A 19886-nucleotide genomic window follows, 5' to 3' on the forward strand; every position below is an offset into this window, starting at 1 on the left:
ACGCGAAACCTTAAGTTAAAGTGAATTAGTGAAGACTCAGCACTCCACTTCTGAAAGGTTGCTGACCCCTGATCTAGCGAGAAGCTGGCTTTGCTGATGTTGACATGGGCTTCCCTGCTTCAGCACCAATCCCTGGATATTCTGCACTGGCCCTTGGAGCTGATGCATACCGCACCTCTGTGGTTCCCAAAGATTGACTCATCATCAGAGTCTGAGGCGGAATTGTGTACCCAGCAGAGGGGCCATTACCAGTGCCTCACCAGACAGCCCTACGTGGTGGTGGATCACAGTGTGGGGGTTCCTACCAGAGCAGTGGGCATTGGCCCGTGCAAATGCAAAGGTTCCTTTTTGGAACCTTTGGGGTTTTCCCCCAAGGCCTGGCCCTCCTTCTAACTGTTCCTACTCTGTGGTGTCAGAATGACTCCTCTGTCACACTGAGCAGTGCCCGACCCAGACTTCAGTACTGAGCCCGGTACTGATCCTCAGGAGCTGGAATTGTGGGTTCCAGTCTGTGCAGAAGGAAAGGAGGAGGGCCCACTGCCCTTGGGGTCTCTCTTGTTATTGTTCTGTAGAAAGCATGTACGTTGCTTGTAACTTGAAAAGTTAACCTTCCCCCTCCCCCCCTTCAGTTGATAATGTTTCAGTTGAACAGAAAATCAAGGAAAATTGCATTTGCAGAAATTCATGGAAAAATCAGTTTGCAGTTAGCCATTACAACCAGAGAGAGACAGGAGGTTCACTCATTGCAATTCCTGAAAAGAGGAACATTATCCAGAAATTATTTCTTTGTTTTTGTGGGATTTTTTTTTTTTTCATTAGGAAGAAAGATGTGGCTAAACTTGAAGATGTTGTGCAGGATAATTTTCAGACTGCGGAGGAGCTAAGGTCCCAGGCTACAGTGATCTTTATGCATTGCTTAAATTTACATTCTGCCTAATTCAGTGATTGTTTTCATAGGGATTCTTCTCTACCTAATTGGTATTATTCAATCACCAGTGATAGAAGCATGCTGTGAGTTAACCCAACGAGACACTTTTTGAGTGTGTGCACCAATGTAACAATGTGCCAAATAAGCAATTTTTGTGCTTTAAAGATTTATCTTTGATGTGTTGACTTGGAATCCTATTTAAAAGTGGGGGGAAGAGGGTAGCTTTGGTGTTGCATGAATACATTTGCCATTGAGCTTAGCAAAAACTATTTTCAGTAAAGTGAAATTGGGTGATCAGTACTGTAATTTATCTTGAATATTCTGGTGTCAATTTTGGGTGCTATGCTTGGACTAGAGTAATGTAATGGTAGATTTCTTTTGTTGTCTTTGTTTTATTAGCAAATAACTTTCACCTAATGCAGTGTGCAGAGTTTTTAAATGCAAGTTTGAAGTGCATGTGTTCTCTTCTTTCTGATCCTTCTTCCTAAAAGAAATTACTTAAATAAGTTCAGGAGGACTATCAGAAAATCATCTTACCATGCAATATATTTGTGGGTATTGAGTACTCCCTTCAGTTCTTGTACCTTTCTTAATTAGGTGACTGTATAATTGTTATATATTTCCCCTCTTTGAACCTTAGAAATATAATATAAAAAGGTCTGAATTCACTGCAGAGTTAACTGGGTAAACGTCACCAAGGTCTGAACATCTGGGTTATCCTAGCCTGCAAAGCCATACTTGAATTATTGGGTCCTCGTTAATGGTGTGATTATGTGTGTGTGTGTGGCTAAGACTTCTGGGAGCATGTCTCATGCTTCTTACTGCTGCAATAAGATGACCCACTCTAATTCTTTCTCAATGAATTGTAGAAGATCTTGTCTATCCTTCTGGTCATACGGAGGGGGGAATTGTGGGAAGATATTGGGGGACTATCAGCAATCAAGTGATTTAGCCTGTATCTGACTGCAAAGGTGGTGGGTTACTAGGGTGACCAGATAGCAAATGTGAAAAATCAGGAAAGGGATGGGTGTAATAGGAGCCTATATAAGAAAAAGACCCAAAAATCGGCACTGTCCCTATAAAATCGGGACCTCAGAACACCCTATGGGTTACCAGCTCATGTGAAAGTGGCACCCAAGCTCTAGCTGATAGCCCTATGCAAGCTATGGGATTGAAAGTCACTAAAACACAGGATTGGGGACTTCAACAGCAGAGTCCAGAGAAGGGGTAGGTACGGTATTGTGGCCTGCAGCATGCAGGGGGTCAGACCAGATGATCATAATGGTCCCTTCTGACCTTAAAGTCTATGAGTCTATGAAAGAATCAGTAAACCTGAGTGAGAGGCTTTTGCATGTGGAATGGTGTGGGATTAGTGTAACTCCCAAGTAAGAGTCCAGAATAACTCTGCAATAAAGATATACCTAAGGAGAGAAGATGTAGACTATTGATTCTTTGTAAGTATCTGTTTGTTTGATTCTTTTTGTAAGTGTGTTATTTATTTGGTAGTACTACATATACCTTTGGTACTTCAATTTAAATTTCCAAATTGGCTCTTTGTGAAGAGCTCCTCTTAATTTGACCCCAAATGTTAGGTTAGAGCACCTTCTCTACTCCTCTTTTTGTGCCACTTAGACTTGGACTTTGTTTATGCTAGGTGTTTTACAAACATACATAAGGCATGGTCTCTGCCCCAATGGTCTTTCAGTCTAAGATCTTGTCTTTTAACTGCATTCCCATATCTGCTAATGTTCTCAGTCTCATTTGCCTTGAGTCTCAGACAACTAGCCCTCATTCATGTCTCTGTCTTATACAAACACTGTATCACTTATTCCAGTGCACCAGAGTATAGGCCGTTTTTGTCATCTGCATATAGATGCATAACAGGGAATATATAACCTGGAAAATTCCAGAATGGGTAGACCTGGTCACTATATTACAGGTTTCTAGATAGATTTCCCCAAACTGTTTAACAGCCTCATTTCTGGGAAACCTTTATACCATTTCTGGGTTCTTCCATAGTATCCAAGAACTTTTGCTCTTTTAGGAAGAATGTATTCCACCCATGATCAACTTAGTTTTCTCAGTTCAAATGGTATACCTACATGCTCTGAGTTTTCAAGCTTGAGTTAAATTGTCAGAATCCAAGGATTGACTTCAGTAGGGGCTGGATTTCACTTATAGTCTGTTCCCTTCTGCAAGTTCCCCAATTCTTGTTCCTAAACCCTTTAACTGTCCCCGTGTAGTAAAGCAGAGTAGCTTCCCTCCAGTAGAGAGGGGATTAACTCCCCTGGTGGGCACAACTAACCTGCTCCCCCTTCCCGCCCCCCTGCAGGAAGTGCAAGGGCAGGGCAGGGCAAGGCAGGAAGTATAAGAGCCGGGCCCTGTAGCTCAGTTGGGGCTGGACCAGGGAAGGAGGCAGATGTCCTTCCCAGAGAGCTGAGTCTTTGCCTGCTGCTGAAAATGGCAGCGGGGAGAAAAGGCAAACCACTGTCCCAGGAGATGGAAGACACCAGGGAAAGACTGGAGGAAGGTTTGCATGACCATGAGACTGAGAGCCAGGTCCCAGTGGCGACACAGCAGCGCCAGTAGTAGCTGGCAGGAAGTAGTCCAGGGAAGCAAAAACAACAAGGAGTCTGGTGGCATCCATAAGCTTGCGTGGGTAAAAACCTCACTTCTTCAGATGCATCTGAAGAAGTGAGGTTTTTACCCACGAAAGCTTATGCCCAAATAAATCTGTTAGTCTTTAAGGTGCCACCAGACTCCTTGTTTTTGTAGATACAGACTAACATGGCTACCCCCTGATACTTGATACCATGCAGGGAAGCAAGACTTTGGTCCGGTTGTACTGTTGGGACATGAAGCTGCGACTGCATGTTTCCTCACTGACCCTGTGGCGGGATTGCCAGTCACTTCTATGGACCTGGGTCTCCCTATCTCTGGCCCCGTACGCGAGGCTGGTTGCCCACTAACCTTTAGGCCAGAAATGTTGGCTATTTGCTCAGCCCTCACTTTATAGGAGGCCTGGACCATAGACTCTTGTTGGTTGCTCCAGCCAGGAGACTGGAACCCAAGACTGCTTAAGTTCTCAGCACCATGATATTAGACTACCTCTTAACGTTCTGAACCCACACCCAGCAGGTTGAATTGGGAATTGCGCAGTTGTGCAACTGCAAGCCAGGCCGGCGACTGCTTCACCTGGCAGGCATATCAGTCCCCCACTGCTGTTTCCACAGGGGGTGTCCTATCCCAGAGGTGCAGAAAGCTTACACCCTGATTTCAAAGGACATCATTTATTTTAGTCCCAAAATTAACTGTGGCACACAAATTAGTTATTCCGTCATTTTTATTATTTGAAAATTATTTACATCAGAAATAAAGAATCATAAAACTGAAGTTAGAAGGTTATTTATACTAAAAATAATTCACAGCATTTAAAGGTTTTTTTGTTTGTTTGTTTGTTTGGTATTAATAGCGTTTTGTGTTGCTATGCTTTGTGTTCATTATTTGGGCCTTGGCAGCTTGAGAAGCCAGCTTGTTCTCACCTTTTAAGAATTTAGTCTGTGTGGTTGCACCAATATTTGTCACAGCATCACTAGATTGAGTTTCAAGTATTCTGTCATACCTTCCTGTCTGAGATCTACCACCTCTGTTTTTTGTTAGCAATTCCCTCCAGGAAGTATCTGAGTCTCAGCTTCTGACAGGCAAATATTGCCCCCTCTAATTGGAACTTGTGGATAGTGCAAGGCAGAAGGAAAGCTCTGGGGATGTGCCAGAGGCCAGGGCCTTTGTATGGACATCATATGTTCACTTGGATGTATAGGATGAGGACCTTTGTGGGTCTCTAATCATTCCTTGTCAGAGAGAATGCTTAACTTCACATTACCCTGCTCTTGGCAGGGGTGTCTGATCTCTCATTTCTAGATGGAAAGCAACTATGTGGGGAGTGCGGGGGAAGCTGCATGGTGTGGCAAGGTTATTGAATTTCAAACACTCTTGCATGTTATCTGTACCAATATATTAATCTTTCAGAATGAGAGAGTTCAAGCTACTTGCTATTTTGTTTTTATCAGCATTTCTTTGTTTTCATTCACAAGACTGAATTCTAAACCACTCTTACATTGCTGCTATCTAACCGTTTTGTAGCTGTTTGCTGAATTGTCAAACTGGGTTTATAGTACCTAACTAAAAAGTATTGCCAATATATTACAAAAATATTTCAAGCTATACATAAGAACAGATTGTCTTCTGTAGACTCTTAATTGCTTTGTTATGGTGGCTCTTTAATCACATTGCTATTAGATACAATTGCATATAAATTCACTTTCAGTCAAAGGTTTTTATGTGGTATAATAAAGCAAGAAGTTATATGAAGGAATGTGGGTATAAGGAGATACAGTAACATTTTATTTTATGAGGTAGCATACATTAAAGTAAACCTTTTTATGGGTAATCCACTATCTTGTTGACAGCTCATTAAGGGTGAAAATGATTTCTTGTCACACATCGTTCTGTTACAGCTATTGAGAAATACATTGAAAATTTGGTCAGAAAGCAGCCTGATTATTATACTAAATGATATTTTTAGAATTAATATGACATGCACATATATATTTTATCTTTCTAAAAGAGTATACTTTCTAATTTTGGTTTTTAGAAGAACTCTAGAATTGTCTTTGGACAGGCTAGATGTCATGACCCTAGGTTTCCTCTGACTGAGTCTCGGATACCTGTTGCCACCAGCCTTTCACTGGGAAATTTTACCTCAGGGTACCTCTCCCTCTGCTTGCTTGTAACAAGGACCACGTCCCCAGGAGTGGTGGCACCTCGATAGGTATAGTAGATGTTTTTCATAGCTGCTGCAGAAATCCCCATTCACAGCTCCACTCCAGACTGAATTAGCAAACTTGCAATTAAAACCTATGAATGAACTCTGGTACTGAACATTTCTCAGTGCCCAGTGTCCTTTTCAAGCCTTGGAAAATATTATTTCATACCCCAGTTCAGGCTTCCTTTTCATAAGCAACAGAGTTTGACATTCTCTCAATCTGGTCTCACCGCCATAGTCTCAGCAGTCTGACCCTCTATCATCGCTGATGGACCAGTCTCTGGAGTTTGAGGAGACTTTTCTTGGCAATTTCAGCAAGCCTGCACCAAGCCACCTCCAGCTGGCCACTCTCCACACTTCTGCCTCAGTGGTCTCCCTCCGATTGCTGGCTTTCAAATAAGCATTCCAGGGTGGCTTCTAGCAATCCAGTGGGCCCTCACAGAGTCCTAAGGTTTCAAATCACTAACTCACTTCCACCCACATATTTCACCTCCCACATAGCTCATACCTGACATAAAAACAATATGTAGCCTAATGTTCCCCATGCTAAGTGGCCGTTTATTCAAAATATCTAAAATTGTTGACATGTGAGTCAGGGCTGGTCTACTCTGGGAACTTACATGACCTTAGCTATGGCTCTCAGGGATGTGAAAAATTCACACCCCAAGAGATGTAGTTATGCCGACCTGACCCCCAGTGTAGGCAGCACTAGGTTGACAGAAAAAGTCTTCTGTTGACCTAGCTACTGCCTCTTGGGAAGTGGATTACCAATGCCAGTGGGAGAACTTCTCCTGTCTGCATAGGTAGTGTCTACACTGAAGCAGTGCAGCTGCAGCACTACAGCGGCATAACTGCAGCAGTTGAAGTGTAGACATACCCTACGAATGGCTTTTCCCAAAATATTTCTCGCCAAGTTGGCTCAATAATGAATGTTTTATCCTTGCACTCCTTGTCTTTCAGGAGTTTTTTACTCTGTCTGGACTGACCTTAAATCGGTTTGTCTAGTTTTAGAGGGTATAATCCATGTTCCAGTGCTGACTCTTATAGCTATTATCAATTGATTTGGGCATGCTGTTTTTGGTTTGGAGCAATATCTGGAAAACCTATCTTCACTTTTTCATTTGATGTCTGCTGTTAAATCGCAAACATGCCTGGGGCTGATGACTATGAAGAGGCAAAATATTAGATGTACTGTGACTGCTCTTTTCATAGCCACAAATACCATAAAGTGACTTTTCCCCTCTCTCACATCACCAGGCTGTGATGGTGGTAATGTTTACATTTTTCATTTTCAAATTTACTGGAAGGAAGTTACGTGAATTCCTGAACTAGTACACAAGGGAGAAATATATATAAGTTCAAATTGTATTATTGCTCAACTTTCTGTGATGGAATTCTGCTAGGAGGTCAGAGGAATAGGTAGGAAAATTCAGAAAATATGTTTTAGATGTGTGTGAAGATTTTTTTGGGGAAAACTGTAACTAGGAAAGGTAATTAATTTAAATAAATCTTTCGAATCTTGTTTATACCAGGTCTGCTGCAGAAAAACAAAAAGGCCATTGAAGCACTTCGGGTTTCCTGTCTTCTGCTGCCACCAGAAAATCGGAAAAAGCTGCAACTACTGATGAAGATGATGGCAAGGATCAGCCTCAACAAAGATCTGCCAGCTCTTTGTGACACAGCTGGGACCAGAACGCTAGTATGCATATTTCTAATGTGAAAAACCTAGCAAGGCTTATGAAACCTTGAAACAGCATAGATGAAAGATTCTTGTTAATACATACAAAATACAGTATACTTTGGAGTTGATAGCAAACAAAGTTCAGTTGATTTCAACCCTATAGATAGCGATTGATGAGAGCACCATTTAGAAGTTTTAAGTTCTCCCTGTTTTCATAGAAATGGATAAGTCATGTGTTGTAGCCTAAATACTTGGTCTCCCACAGTATCAAATTTGTTTAAACTGAATAGGCTGCTGTACTTTGAGAACCTTTGGTGCCTTCAGGGTGAAACTTTGTCAAACAATTTATTTGTAAAGATTCCAGTGAGAGATATTTCATTTTTTTTTTTTTTATATATTCGAGAGGTTGAGGAAAAACTCCCTGGCTATGTTACCGTTGTTTGAAAGAACAATTAGGGGCCATTTAAAGATTATTATGGTTTTAATATGGAGTATCCGATACATAGAAGATGGTTTTGGCCATGAGGCTTTACTGTAGCAGAGTTCTTTAGGGAAGGGAAGGGATGGCTAGTTTCCCACTCCCCCAGATAGCAGGATTTCGAATGGGCTACTGTAGAAGGAGGTAGTATGTGGGGAAGGGATGGTGTGTGATGGGATGCTTCAGGTGGACTGCAGGCACTGCCTTTTTCAGGCATAGATTAAAGGTTAAAGAGATTGTTGTATATACCGAGCCCAGAATTTGATCTACTTAGTGCTCATCCATTGGAAAATGTCTTCCAGACTCAATATTTTTGTTCACCACTCTGCTATAAAAATGTTGGCTTTAAATGCCATTTTTATTAGTTTTTGACAAAGCCATGGTTTATGCTCAGATCCTCTCTCCAACCTTGTTTCCCATGTTGAGTTGCTGCTAACACCAATGACAGTAAAGCGTAAACAAGGAAGTACAGTAAGCAGTGCAAAGTCACATTCTCATTTGTTCTATTAGACATAACCAAGGAACCAAGGGGATAGTGAAAATGTGGCTTTCTTGCCTTTAAGAGTATATTGCAAATAAAAGCACAAAAGAAAATTAATCATGTCCCTTTCACTGTAAAATGAAACCAGAGTGTATGCACCTATATTTATTTTTTAGCCATTAAGATTTTAATTAACTATACGTGATAACTTGATTAAAACCTCCTAAGTGCCATTATTTTTAGCAGTCTAATCTATCCCATGTGTGTACTCTATACAGTGTTTTAATGTAGCAGTTGAAAAGGTAGTCTGTTGCATGTGGCAGAGAAGTAGAACTCCATTTGTCTGCTGTGCTAACAATGGCAAGTAGTGACTGGAAAATAGACAAGATGATTGCAATTAATTATTACAATTATTACAACTAATGTTGTAGCTTACACCTGTGTTTAACCAGCTGCAGTAGTTTGGGTTCAGAGCTGCATGAAAATGAGCTGGACAGCTTTCTGGAATCTAGTTAGAATTACGGAAACATTTTCTTTGTTTAATAATAAGGAAATCCAGATAACCTTGTGACTTTCCACTACATAACAGTCCATGATTTATTATAATGAAGTACTACTCTTATTTTCTATTTGGTTTGATATCCCACGTGGAAATGGCTATCTTTTCAAGTCTTAACAATAACAGAGTTTATTTCCAGTAGTCTAGGTCTGACATAAAGGCTAGACTACGTAACTGCACCACTGGAACAATCTAACGTATAGTGCAAACAATACATTCGTCAGTCTGGTTTAACAGTTTCACTTAAACTAATATTTAAAGAAGTATTGTGTAAACATGGAAACATGTTGCTGCTGTTGAAGTCTGCACTTGGACACCATTTACAATTTTTCCTGCAAACAGGGAAAAATATATACAATGTCATTTCTTGATTTTTATTTCAGATGGTTCAAGCGTTTTCTCATTGCATCCTGTGCTCTAGAGATGAAGTGGATTTGGATGAACTGCTTGCTGCTAAACTAGTAATGTTCCTGATGGACAATTGCCAAGAGATCTTGAATGTTCCCTCCTCCTTACAGAGGGTCATAGAGGAGCATGTAGTACATCTCCGAAGAGTCCAGGTGGGGCTAACAGAAGTGTTTCTCCTGTCATCACATGAAATTTCTCCCTTCTGTTCCTAAAAACAAGACAAGTCTTACAGCTTTTGCTCTCTCTCTGATATTTTAGGCATTGCATATAGCATGTATGAATTGCTGTTGTCAGCAACACATTATATACATTGTATATTTATAGAAACACAAAGAAGATCTAGGGTTATTAAGTCAAAGTAATAGTGCAGGGGGAGACTGTACCCACTGCATGTCATGAAGCATTGCTTTTTTGTGGCTTACTAATGAAACCTGGTGGGGGCAGGGGTTTGCGACCTGACTTAAGGTAACATTTTCAAAAGCTCCTAACTGACTTGAATTTTTAAATCCCAGTTGCATTTATTAAAGTTTTATCTAAAATTTAATTCAGTGACAAAACACCAACCTGCACATGGGGAAGGCTGGAGGTTGTAGCAGTGGCTGAGCTAATGATTCATGACTTGAGGGAGAACATTTTATTCTTCTTGATCTCCATGGAGATTCCAATTCTAAAAGGATGAAGAGGAAAACAAAGTAAAAAATCTAAGAGAAATAAGAACCCTAATTATAGATAGCATGTAAGCTATTTTCAGTTGTACTAAGATGAACCTTCTTGAGAAGGCACTCAATCAAATTTAAATGAATTCTTAACTGCTTCTTCTGTCAGGGATTAAAATCCCTATCCACTTACTGCAGGTTAACTCTGAGAATGTATTCAGTCATACCTAACCTGCAATACTAATTGCTATCTTGTTCATCTAGAGCCAGGAAGTATTTTTTCCAGTTTGGCAGGACAGAGGTCAACACAGATCCTCATTCAGCAACTCCAGCAGATGATCTAAATTAGCTGGCTCACAAATTTTGAAACTTAAAGAGGAAACTTAATTCTTTACTTTTTCTCCTCCTCGGCTGGTTCTGCTTCAGAAGTATGGGCTTAAAATGTCATATGGAAGGGAATCCTTGTGGAATTTGAAGGGATGTCTTCTCTTCTAACATGTCTGCCGGTATATTTATATTTAAAAAATCTGGATATTAGATGCCATAATCACAGTGCCACCCTTGTAGTCTTGTGGAGGAATTTATTTTTAATTCTTTTTTAGTCCCTCCCAGAGAGAAGGTGTTTGACTCTTTTTGGTAAATCTGTTAAGGGAAGTCAAGCTTCACATGGCTTAGCTCCACTCAACCTTTCTATGCTCGATAGTTCTTCATAATCCTAATTTCATTTTCCCATCAGTCCTGGTTATTGGTGTTTCCTGCAACTCAGGAAAATTTCTTTTTGCTTTATAGAAAAATGAGATTCTTTGTCTCAAGACCTCCACCTTCCCTTAATAACCATGCCCCTTGTATTAAAGGACTTGCATTACCCATTCTGCCATGTTCCCAAACCTCACCCTTTACCCCAGCCCTCCCCAAGTATGGCCGGTGGACAATATCCTCTTTGCCCTCTTCCAATCCTGCATGATCCTTCATTAGTCTTTGTGAGAGAGGATTTAGTTCCCCTGATAACTCCCTTCTGAGAATATCTGTAGGGGCATGTTCAGTTAGGCAAACCTTTGTGAGTCATTTGCCCCAAAACCATCAGTACAATTTATTCATACATAAAGTACATAAAGGATCAGAAGGCTAGAACAATGGGGAGAAGCAAGGTCAACTCCTTACTGGGCTGTTTTACACACTATTAACTGACACTGTGTTTCTCTGACTTAGCAGAACCTCTCAACTGTTTGAGTTTTGTTTGTTTGTTTTACCCAAGTCATTCACTGATTATTTGAAGGTAGGATAGGAGGGAGTTTAATGTAGTCCACTCTACTTTACTTATTTTTTTCAGACTGATTTTGCGACTAAATTTAAAATCATGACTTCAAAGTTTGAGACCTTTTTGTGACTGATTTAGCCAGAGATAGCTTTGGGGGGGAGGGATAGCTCAAGGGGGGGAGGGATAGCTCAGTGGTTTGAGCATTGGCCTGCTAAACCCAGGGTTGTGAGTTCAATCCTTGAGGGGGCCACTTGGGAATCTGGGGCAAAATCAGTACTTGGTCCTGCTAGTGAAGGCAGGGGGCTGGACTTGATGACCTTTCAAGGTCCCTTCCAGTTCTAGGAGATGGGATATCTCCATTATTATTATTATTATTATTATCTTGTAAAATCTTCACAGTAACACACACGTAGAACTGCAGCCGAGTGTCACACTTTCTAATACTTTTCTGCTCGGTCTTTCAAAGCTTTGGTGTCCCTGAAGAGCTGTGAGGTTTGCTATTGTATAACACTGTAACATGCCGGCTGCTGTTAGATTAATTTGGATTATGGTTTTGTTTACTCTGTTTCATAAATGAGTGGTTGAATGTTTTATTGTCAGTCATTTGGACTACATGCAGATCTTCCTCCCTCCCCCATATCAATACAGTTAGGTGTGTTTACTATGCCTATAGTGCCTTAGATTGTTTGATTAATCAATTACTATGTCGTCTTCTTTTTCTTTCGAATGGCTTGGGTAGGTAGCAACAACTACAAATTTATATCTAAGTTTGATAGCCAGCACGTTGCCGCAGCAGTGAGCTGGTGAACGTCCTTCAGGCCCCCAGCAAAAGAATGGAGACATTCATATGATGTGCTCTATCGTTTGTGCCTGTTGATTGCAGTCACATACAGGTGTTTGCCATATTTTCCATATAAAGAGGGTTTGTCCACATCTCCCATGAGATGTCCTGATGCGATTCAATCTGCACCAGTCTTTCTGACATAAATCAAAACCTGGTGGTTCCTCAACAGGATCAACGACAAGCTGTTTGTTCTGAGCGGTAAAAGTGCTTCATGTGACTCTCCATTAAGCCTCAGCATCAAAGTTGGGTGTAAGGATCTTGATATGGTTCCATAGAGGGTTGCGGAATTTTAATCTAGTCTTTGGTGGGTTCTGTAAGTCATGGTGCAGTGGGATCCTCGTATTTGCATTGACATGATTAAGAAAGCGAGATGTCTGAGCAGCTCTTCTAATCTGTGGAGGCTGGATGTGCAATAGGATCGGGGCCAGTCAACTGGAGTAGATTTGAGCATCCCCGACACTATGTGCATAGCATTATTGAGTTGAGTGTCAAGGAGTTTAGTGTGAATGCTGTGAGACCACACTGGTGCACGATATTCAGCTGCAGAATATACCAAAGAAATTGTTGCTGTTTGTAAGGTCCCTGGACTGGAGCCCCAGGATGTTCCGGCCAATTTTCTGATAAGCACAACACGGGACCTGACCTTATCATTGGGGTTCTCAAGATGTTGTCGAAAGGTCAAACTCTGGTCCATTGTAACACCAAGATACTTTGGATTAGCTTCGTGGCTGATGCTCTCACTGCAGAACTGCACATCAAGTTTGGTATTAGCCATTTTATTGTTCAGATGAAAAGCAGTTACCATGGGGTTTTTTTTTTTTCGCATTAGGCTTAAGTTTCCAGCATTGGAAATAATCAACCATTGTGCTACGATCTCGGGTTAGGGTGCAGCTGATGGTATGGAGGCTTGTATGCTGAACAGCTAGGGCAATGTCATCCGCATACATGAATTTCCCTGACTCCGTATCTGGTATATCCACGGTGTATAGATTAAAAAATATTGGGGCCAGGACAGAGCCCTGAGGGCTGCCCGAGTTAAGAGTTCTTGGTCTCCTGCCTCAATATGTCTGATAAGTGAAGCTACTTGGTCACAGCAGCTCCTCTTCAGGTGAAATTCTGCCTTCTCTGCTGGGAAGATGTCTTCAATAATATCAGCCAAATGGTGGAGCAGCACTTATTCCACGAGTTTGCTGGTGGTTGAGAGGAGAGAGATGGGGCGGTAGCCAGTTGCGTCCTCTGGGGGTTTCCCAGGCTTCAGTAGGGCAAACACTGTTGCCTGTCACCAGCTTGTTGACACTTCTCCGGTTCTATGCATGACAGTAAAAAGCTCCACCAGCCATTCCCGTCCCCGTCTCCCCAGATTCTTGAGAAACTGTGGAGTAATGCCATCAACCCGTGCAGCTTTCCGGCTTTTCGTTTCCAACAGCGCAACATTGATCTCCTTGACAGAATATGGGGAAGAGAGTGGGGATTCCTCTGGGTATTGTTGAAGGTTTCTGCGGAGTTCCTGCTGCACCTCCTGGCATGTAATCTTGTCTGTCAGAGTCTTGCTGTTAGAAAGAAGATGAGGCAACAGCATTTGCGGTCACCTTTGCTAAGCGTTGTGTTTTGGCTGGGATCCTCCAAGTTGCTGAAAGAGCTCATGCCTTATGGCTTGAATGGGTGAAGTCAAGGCTTTCAATGGTCACTTTCCAGGCGCGCCAAATTCAAGGACTCAAGCAGTGCAGTGGCTTTATCTGGGTTGCCGCTCTTTTCATATTCCCCCAGGAGAGACTCAGATTCTTTTGTCCAGCAGGGGGTGAAAGCCTTGCAGTGACCACACGGGATGTACTTCTTGGGGGCCGATTTTAGGATGTTTATAAAATGACCAAAGTTTCTAGGTATTGGTTCAAGCCGTGGGATCCCAGATTCTATTTCTAAAGTGTAGGTGGGCCAGTCACCCTTGCGGAAATTCCAACGCTGCTTTGGCACAGACTGCAGAAGAGGCACTTCCAGGCCAATCTGGAGGATGATTGGGCAATGTTGGCTATGCAGGAAGTGACTCAGGATGGTTCTTGTTGTGACCAGTGGGTTGTGATCCGTTGTCCACCTCACAGACCAAAAAGATCCAGGTTGCTTCGGATCATAGAGCAGGTGGAGGTCTTCAAGGGTGGCCCATTCTGTGATCTGCTCCCCGGCTGTGTCATTTGAGCAGTATCCCCAGTCTTCGTGTTGGCTGTTAAAGTTACCTATGTAAATGGCCGGATGAGGAAGGTAAGGTAAGATGGAATCAGGCCACATGATGTCGGGTGGCTTGTATATGTTTACTATAACGATGTCCCTGATTCTAACCATATTGATCTCTCTTTCACTGGTTAATAATTCTTCCAAACTTCCACATTCTCTAATCCATTTCACATATACACTGCTAGCCCATGTTTTGGATGGTTGATGGTAGCAATTTTGGTGTAGCCATAGATTTTATGTCTGGCAGCTTTATCATCATCTTTCACATGTGTTTTTCTTGGAGGGCCACAATTTCAATGTGATGGTCTTTGACAGTCCTCTAGAGGTAATCCACGTTTCCCCTGGACATCCCTTCTACATTAAATTGGTATATTCGGAGGACTGGCCCAACTGTTCTTTATTGGTCCTGGAAAGGGTGATTTGGTGAAGTATAATCATTGCTACGTTCACTGGGAGGTCGGTAAAACAATGTCCAGTGGCCAATTGATGACATTGGTGAGTTGGTGGATTTGCACAAAACAGAGCACAAAAAACACTAGCACTTAACAGAAGCACCACGTGAAGGTTGTCATCTTGCTCCCAATTACTATGTAATAATGTAGAACTGAGTAACAAGGAAAAAGTGTAAGATTAAATTCATTAATTTGGAGTAAATGCTTATTCATCTAAATCTGCACAGCAAATTCTATTGTGGTGTTCTGCAACTGAGTTAAGATTGCAGGGTGACCTAGATATGAAACCATCCATGTTAAGATTCTGGGACATGTTTTGCATGGTTTCAAGGGTTTTTTTGGTGGTCATAATAGTACTCTGTCCCTCTCTGACATCTTTCAACCAAGGATCTCAGTCAACTTTCTAATCTTTGCTTTACAGGGATTTGGGGAAATATAATCCACCCCTCCCTGCCAATAAAGTGGTGGTGGAAACAGTAGAGGACCAATCAAAGGGTTGTGGATTTCTGAGACTGCCAAATCCCTCTGTGCACGCACACACAGACTGCCCTTTTGGCAGACTCTGCAATTTCTCCTTGGAGGGTGATCTTGTATCTCTGGGGCAGTATGCGGGGGACAGAGGGGAGGGGAGAAGCCACATAATAGCTGGTCACTCTCCTTCTGCTAGCTAGCTGCTTCTTGGTGCTATCCTCACTTACCCAGACCCTATCACTGCACTCTCCCTGCCTCTCCTCCACACTGTCTGTTTCCTAATACCTCTGTTTATTTACCTTCTTTCCACAGGTGCCAGGGTTTTCTCTCCTCCTCCTCCTCTCCTTAACTTATGATGAAGTGCTTTAGTGATTCTGTATTTCTACAAGAAATGGCCTGGGTGAACTGAAGCATCAACATGTTTCTTGATTTGATCAAGGTCACACAGTGGTCAGTGAATCACACAGGACCTCTCTTTAATCAAGCCAATTTTTCCAAATTTATTCTTGAAATTACAATCCTTCCCCCCCCCCCTTCTCTTTCAGATAAAATATGCAGACGCTGATACTGATACAACTCTTCCTGCTCCGTCGTTTTGTCGCCAAATCAGTACAGATGAATTTGAATACCAAAGAGCAAATGGCTCTCAAGAACCACTGGCAGCTCTGTTGGAAGAAATTACAATGAATAAAGAAATATCTGTCAAAGAGAAAAAGAAGAAGCTGAAGCAGGTAAAGAAAATTCTCAAAAATCATTGCTTGTGTTTTCTTTTCAACCTGTGTGTATGTGAAGGATTTGATAGATTTGCTTCTCATCTTTTACATCTGTATAAAGACCAGTTTCATAGTTGTTTAATCCTTGAGGATTAAGTCACAGTGAACGTGGGGGGAGGGGAGGAAAGGGTGTCAACATACTTTTATGTATGCAAATTGACTTTGCACTTTCGGTTGATTTCCTCTTACTTTCCTGAGTGTCCCTGTGTAGACATGGCTTTAGATTAATGAAGTTAAAAGATGGAAGTGTTTTTCTGTGTACTTGGAGATTTTGAGGCGTTTTCATAAAAAAGTCTGGATCAAATTGTAAGCTTCCGGTTCTCAAAAGGAAAAGGTGTCTGGCATTCAGACTTAAACTGTAGACACTCTCTTGTAGATTGAATAACTGTAATTTATTTTTACTTTAATTTCTCACAGTAGGGGCTTTGCAGTAAAACAAATCCTATTGGAGAAGACTACCACGTTTTAAATGCGTAGTTCTAGACTGCGTGGCACAGGAAAGCGCAGTTTTACTGACCGGTGTAGCTGAGATTTGCTTTGTTTGTTTCTTTTTTAAGTAGTTGAATTAGTAATGTCCAGCTTTTGCTGTGAAGCTTTGTTTAAACTGTACTACTTTTTTAGTTTCAGAAATCCTACCCTGAAGTTTATAAAGAACGATTTCCTACTCCTGAAAGTGAGGCAGTGCTGTTTCCAGAAAAGAATAAACAGAAACCACAACTGCTGATGTGGGCATTGAAAAAGCCTTTTCAACCATTTCAAAGAACCAGAAGCTTTCGAATGTAACATTTTCAGGGTCATTAGTGAACTGTATCTCAGTATATTAGTGATAGGATAGATTTTGTGCAAATGGAACCTAAACAGCATTTAATTACTGGAAAAACTTTAACTACTGAAACAGTGGGAAAAGGTTGTAATGGCAAAACGATTTGGAGGGGATGTTATATTGAACCATTATCAGTATTTTTGTCACTGGCTATTTTTAATGATTTGTTATTTTTAAGTACAAGATGGGTAATCATTATGAATGATATGGAAAAAAAATTCTTTGCTTTTATACTTCTAGTTGTCATTTTGAGTCTTAGATGTATTTTATGTGTATATTTCACTGTCTTGTTTGTCACTGGTCAACAGCATTTTTCCTGAAAAGAAGACTGTATTATATTTGTTTATAGCTGGCACGCCTGAGGGATTAAAACATTGTACATACTTGAGTGAACTTGAAACACTGGATCTTGTACTGCACTGCTGACTGTGCCTCAGGTAGTAGCCTTGATATATTTTATAATGCTGATTTCAGCAGTGCCCTTTGTTTCCTCATTCATATGCTGCATTGGGGCCTGATCCAGCTCCGATTGAAGTTTCATTGACTTTATTGGTGCATGGCCAGGCCTTTGAAAACTCACATGATCTTGCTAAGTATTGCTGTACAAAATTAGTTACTAACTGGATGGAAGTTGCACATTTTTATATGAAAATCAAATGCCTTATATTTTCTGTGAAAAGGGAGGTATTCATGGCAAGGTCAAAAATTAAATAACTATAGATTTTATTTTTAATGAGGATGCATTTGTTCTCCATAATGAATTCTATTGTTCTTCTGTATACATTTTGGTTGTACTTGAACTGCAGCACTTCTAATTTTTTTCAGTTATTAAAACAAAAGTTTTTAAGGTAATTCTCTGGAGGCAGTGGGTTTCATCATAGTCTTCATATCTGTAATGAGCCACAGTTCTGAAACATTTCAGAGTGAAAGAGTTGCGTCTGAGTCTCCACAGTGGACTCTATTGCAGGTTTGAGGGTGGTTTAAAAACCTTGATCATCTTCCCACTTTGAAGTTGCAAGGCATATAAAGTGGTTGGCTGTAACCTAACCTTCACAACACTCTTGCTTTGCAAATGCGCTAATTAATCAAATTCATACCAGGATCTGCATTGAAAGGTTATTGGTTTAACAGAGTCAAATATTTTTTTTTCTGGCTTTGTGTTTTTGCTTCAACAGTAGGTGATCCCACAAGCTTGCTCTTTCCCTTCTCCTTTGTCTCTTGCATTAATCATTCTTGGACAGGAACTGAAAGAACCCCTCAGCCAACCTCCAAAGAGATAGGAAGATTTTTATCATGAAAAGGCATGGTCACACATGGAGGAGAAAGGCCAGGATAAGAGAAGAATGGAAGACCTGTTATGATTGGCACAATCTATATGAGGGCTGAAGGCCCGATCAATCACGGTGACTTAGAGAGTGGACTTTCCCTGTCCCAAGCAAAAATGTATCAGTTTTAGCTGTAGTTAATCTCGTTTTACTATTCAAGCATCTTGGATTCATTTTTTCTCCTTCCCCATAAACTTGGACAGATTAACATGTAACATTTTTAATTTGCCATAATCCCTAAAGCTTACATGCACATGATGAACTTGGCAGATATGACTACAGTCTTTTATAAAATTTCCATTGGTCTATTCTTCCCTCTTCAAATACTGAGTAATCTACTAAGTATAAGGCCCCAAGCCCAGGTGATTATTCCACTTATCGGGTTGGACAGAATACTTTTCAGGGATAGTAGAAACACATTCTAAGGGTTTGAGGGTAACTTTAGCAGAGCAGAAATCACTCTGAATGTAATGTAGAGACCGTATTCCCTTGGCAGCAGGGATAGCTCTGTGCCATTGTCCTATGGGTTTTCTTATAGAGCTGTGTATTGCTCCTGATTTTCCCCTTGGCATGAGCAGTCAGCCAATACTCAGGGCCTGTCAGCTTGTTTCCATTAGAAAGAGAAAATGAGGCTACAGGCCAGGATAAGAGAAGAATGTGATTGGCGCAGACTTTTCAATTGAAAAGAATGTACATTAAGTCCTTTTTCCCTAAATACAGTAAAAACCAACACCACCAAGCAGGTTCCTGGCTCGTAATTCCAAGCCTGAATCTCCAGCCAGTCCTGTGTTCCAAGGAACTCTGTCTCCTCTCCCTCTCAGGTCCATACTATTCACTCCTCTTGCTGTTTGTGGATTTTCTTCTTCTGACATACCCAGTTGCAACCAATCAATGCCACAGCCCCCGCACTTGAAATCAGCCACAGCCCCCGCACAGAAACACCTCACCCACATAGCTCAAACTTCAGCTCATGCTTTGCAATGGTGGCCAGTACCATGGCACGGTGGTTTCTGTTGTTTCATTTATCCTTGTCCAAAGGAGCTTGTAATAGTTCTTTCATTTATCCTGAATGCAGAGTGCTACTATTTGAGAGGTATGATGGACACAGAGAATATTCAAAGACAATTTCATCTACTTTGTAAATGTTATATGCATCTTTATGGGCTAAGGGATTGTGTTATGGTTTCACAGGAAAGCTGTATGGGTTTCCTGCAGGAACTAAAATCACTGGAGGCAATTAATGCAAATCTGTAGGCTGGTAGCAAGCCTGGAGAAGCCTCTCCCCTTGGGGAAAATTGCACAGAGAGGTATGATGTGTTTTAAAAAAGCATAGCAATCAAAGAACTAAGAATTGTATGACATGACCAGCCTGCCAGAGGAAGGGAGGTTACTCTCACCTAATTCATGAACTGACATGAGACTGTGATCCAGAGGGACTTAACCTGCAAGACAACCTGAAATACTTTTAAGCCTGCCTCTCTATCCCTGTGAAAGATGATGACTGCCTCTTAAGTAAGACCTGCATATAAGCTGGTTTCAAGAAATATTTTCTCTGTAATGCTTTTGTTCTGAATAAATAGTACTTTGCCTTACGAAGGCTGGCTGGTCACTGGCTAATCTTGTCATTGCCCCTGAGAGAGCAGAGCTGTAGCTGGTGAACTATAATCAAAACTGAGGGTGTTCCCTCTGAATTGTAGG

The 19886-nt window shown here is 41.3% G+C and overlaps 1 protein-coding gene across 1 annotated transcript in view; it reads left to right on the plus strand.

The window, feature by feature from the left end:
• DEPDC1B (DEP domain containing 1B) overlaps positions 1–17251 on the plus strand; it is a 52251-nt gene extending 35000 nt beyond the window's left edge. Inside the window, exons 8-11 of the mRNA XM_054031344.1 lie at positions 7286–7452; positions 9336–9512; positions 15813–15998; positions 16662–17251. Coding sequence (XP_053887319.1) covers positions 7286–7452; positions 9336–9512; positions 15813–15998; positions 16662–16823 — 692 coding nt within the window. The 3' untranslated portion in view covers positions 16824–17251. The remainder of the gene's footprint in view (positions 1–7285; positions 7453–9335; positions 9513–15812; positions 15999–16661) is intronic.
• The last annotated feature ends 2635 nt before the right edge of the window (positions 17252–19886 follow it).

Source organism: Malaclemys terrapin, chromosome 6 (genome assembly GCF_027887155.1).
Source record: "Malaclemys terrapin pileata isolate rMalTer1 chromosome 6, rMalTer1.hap1, whole genome shotgun sequence".
Classification (NCBI taxonomy): Eukaryota; Metazoa; Chordata; order Testudines; family Emydidae; genus Malaclemys; species Malaclemys terrapin.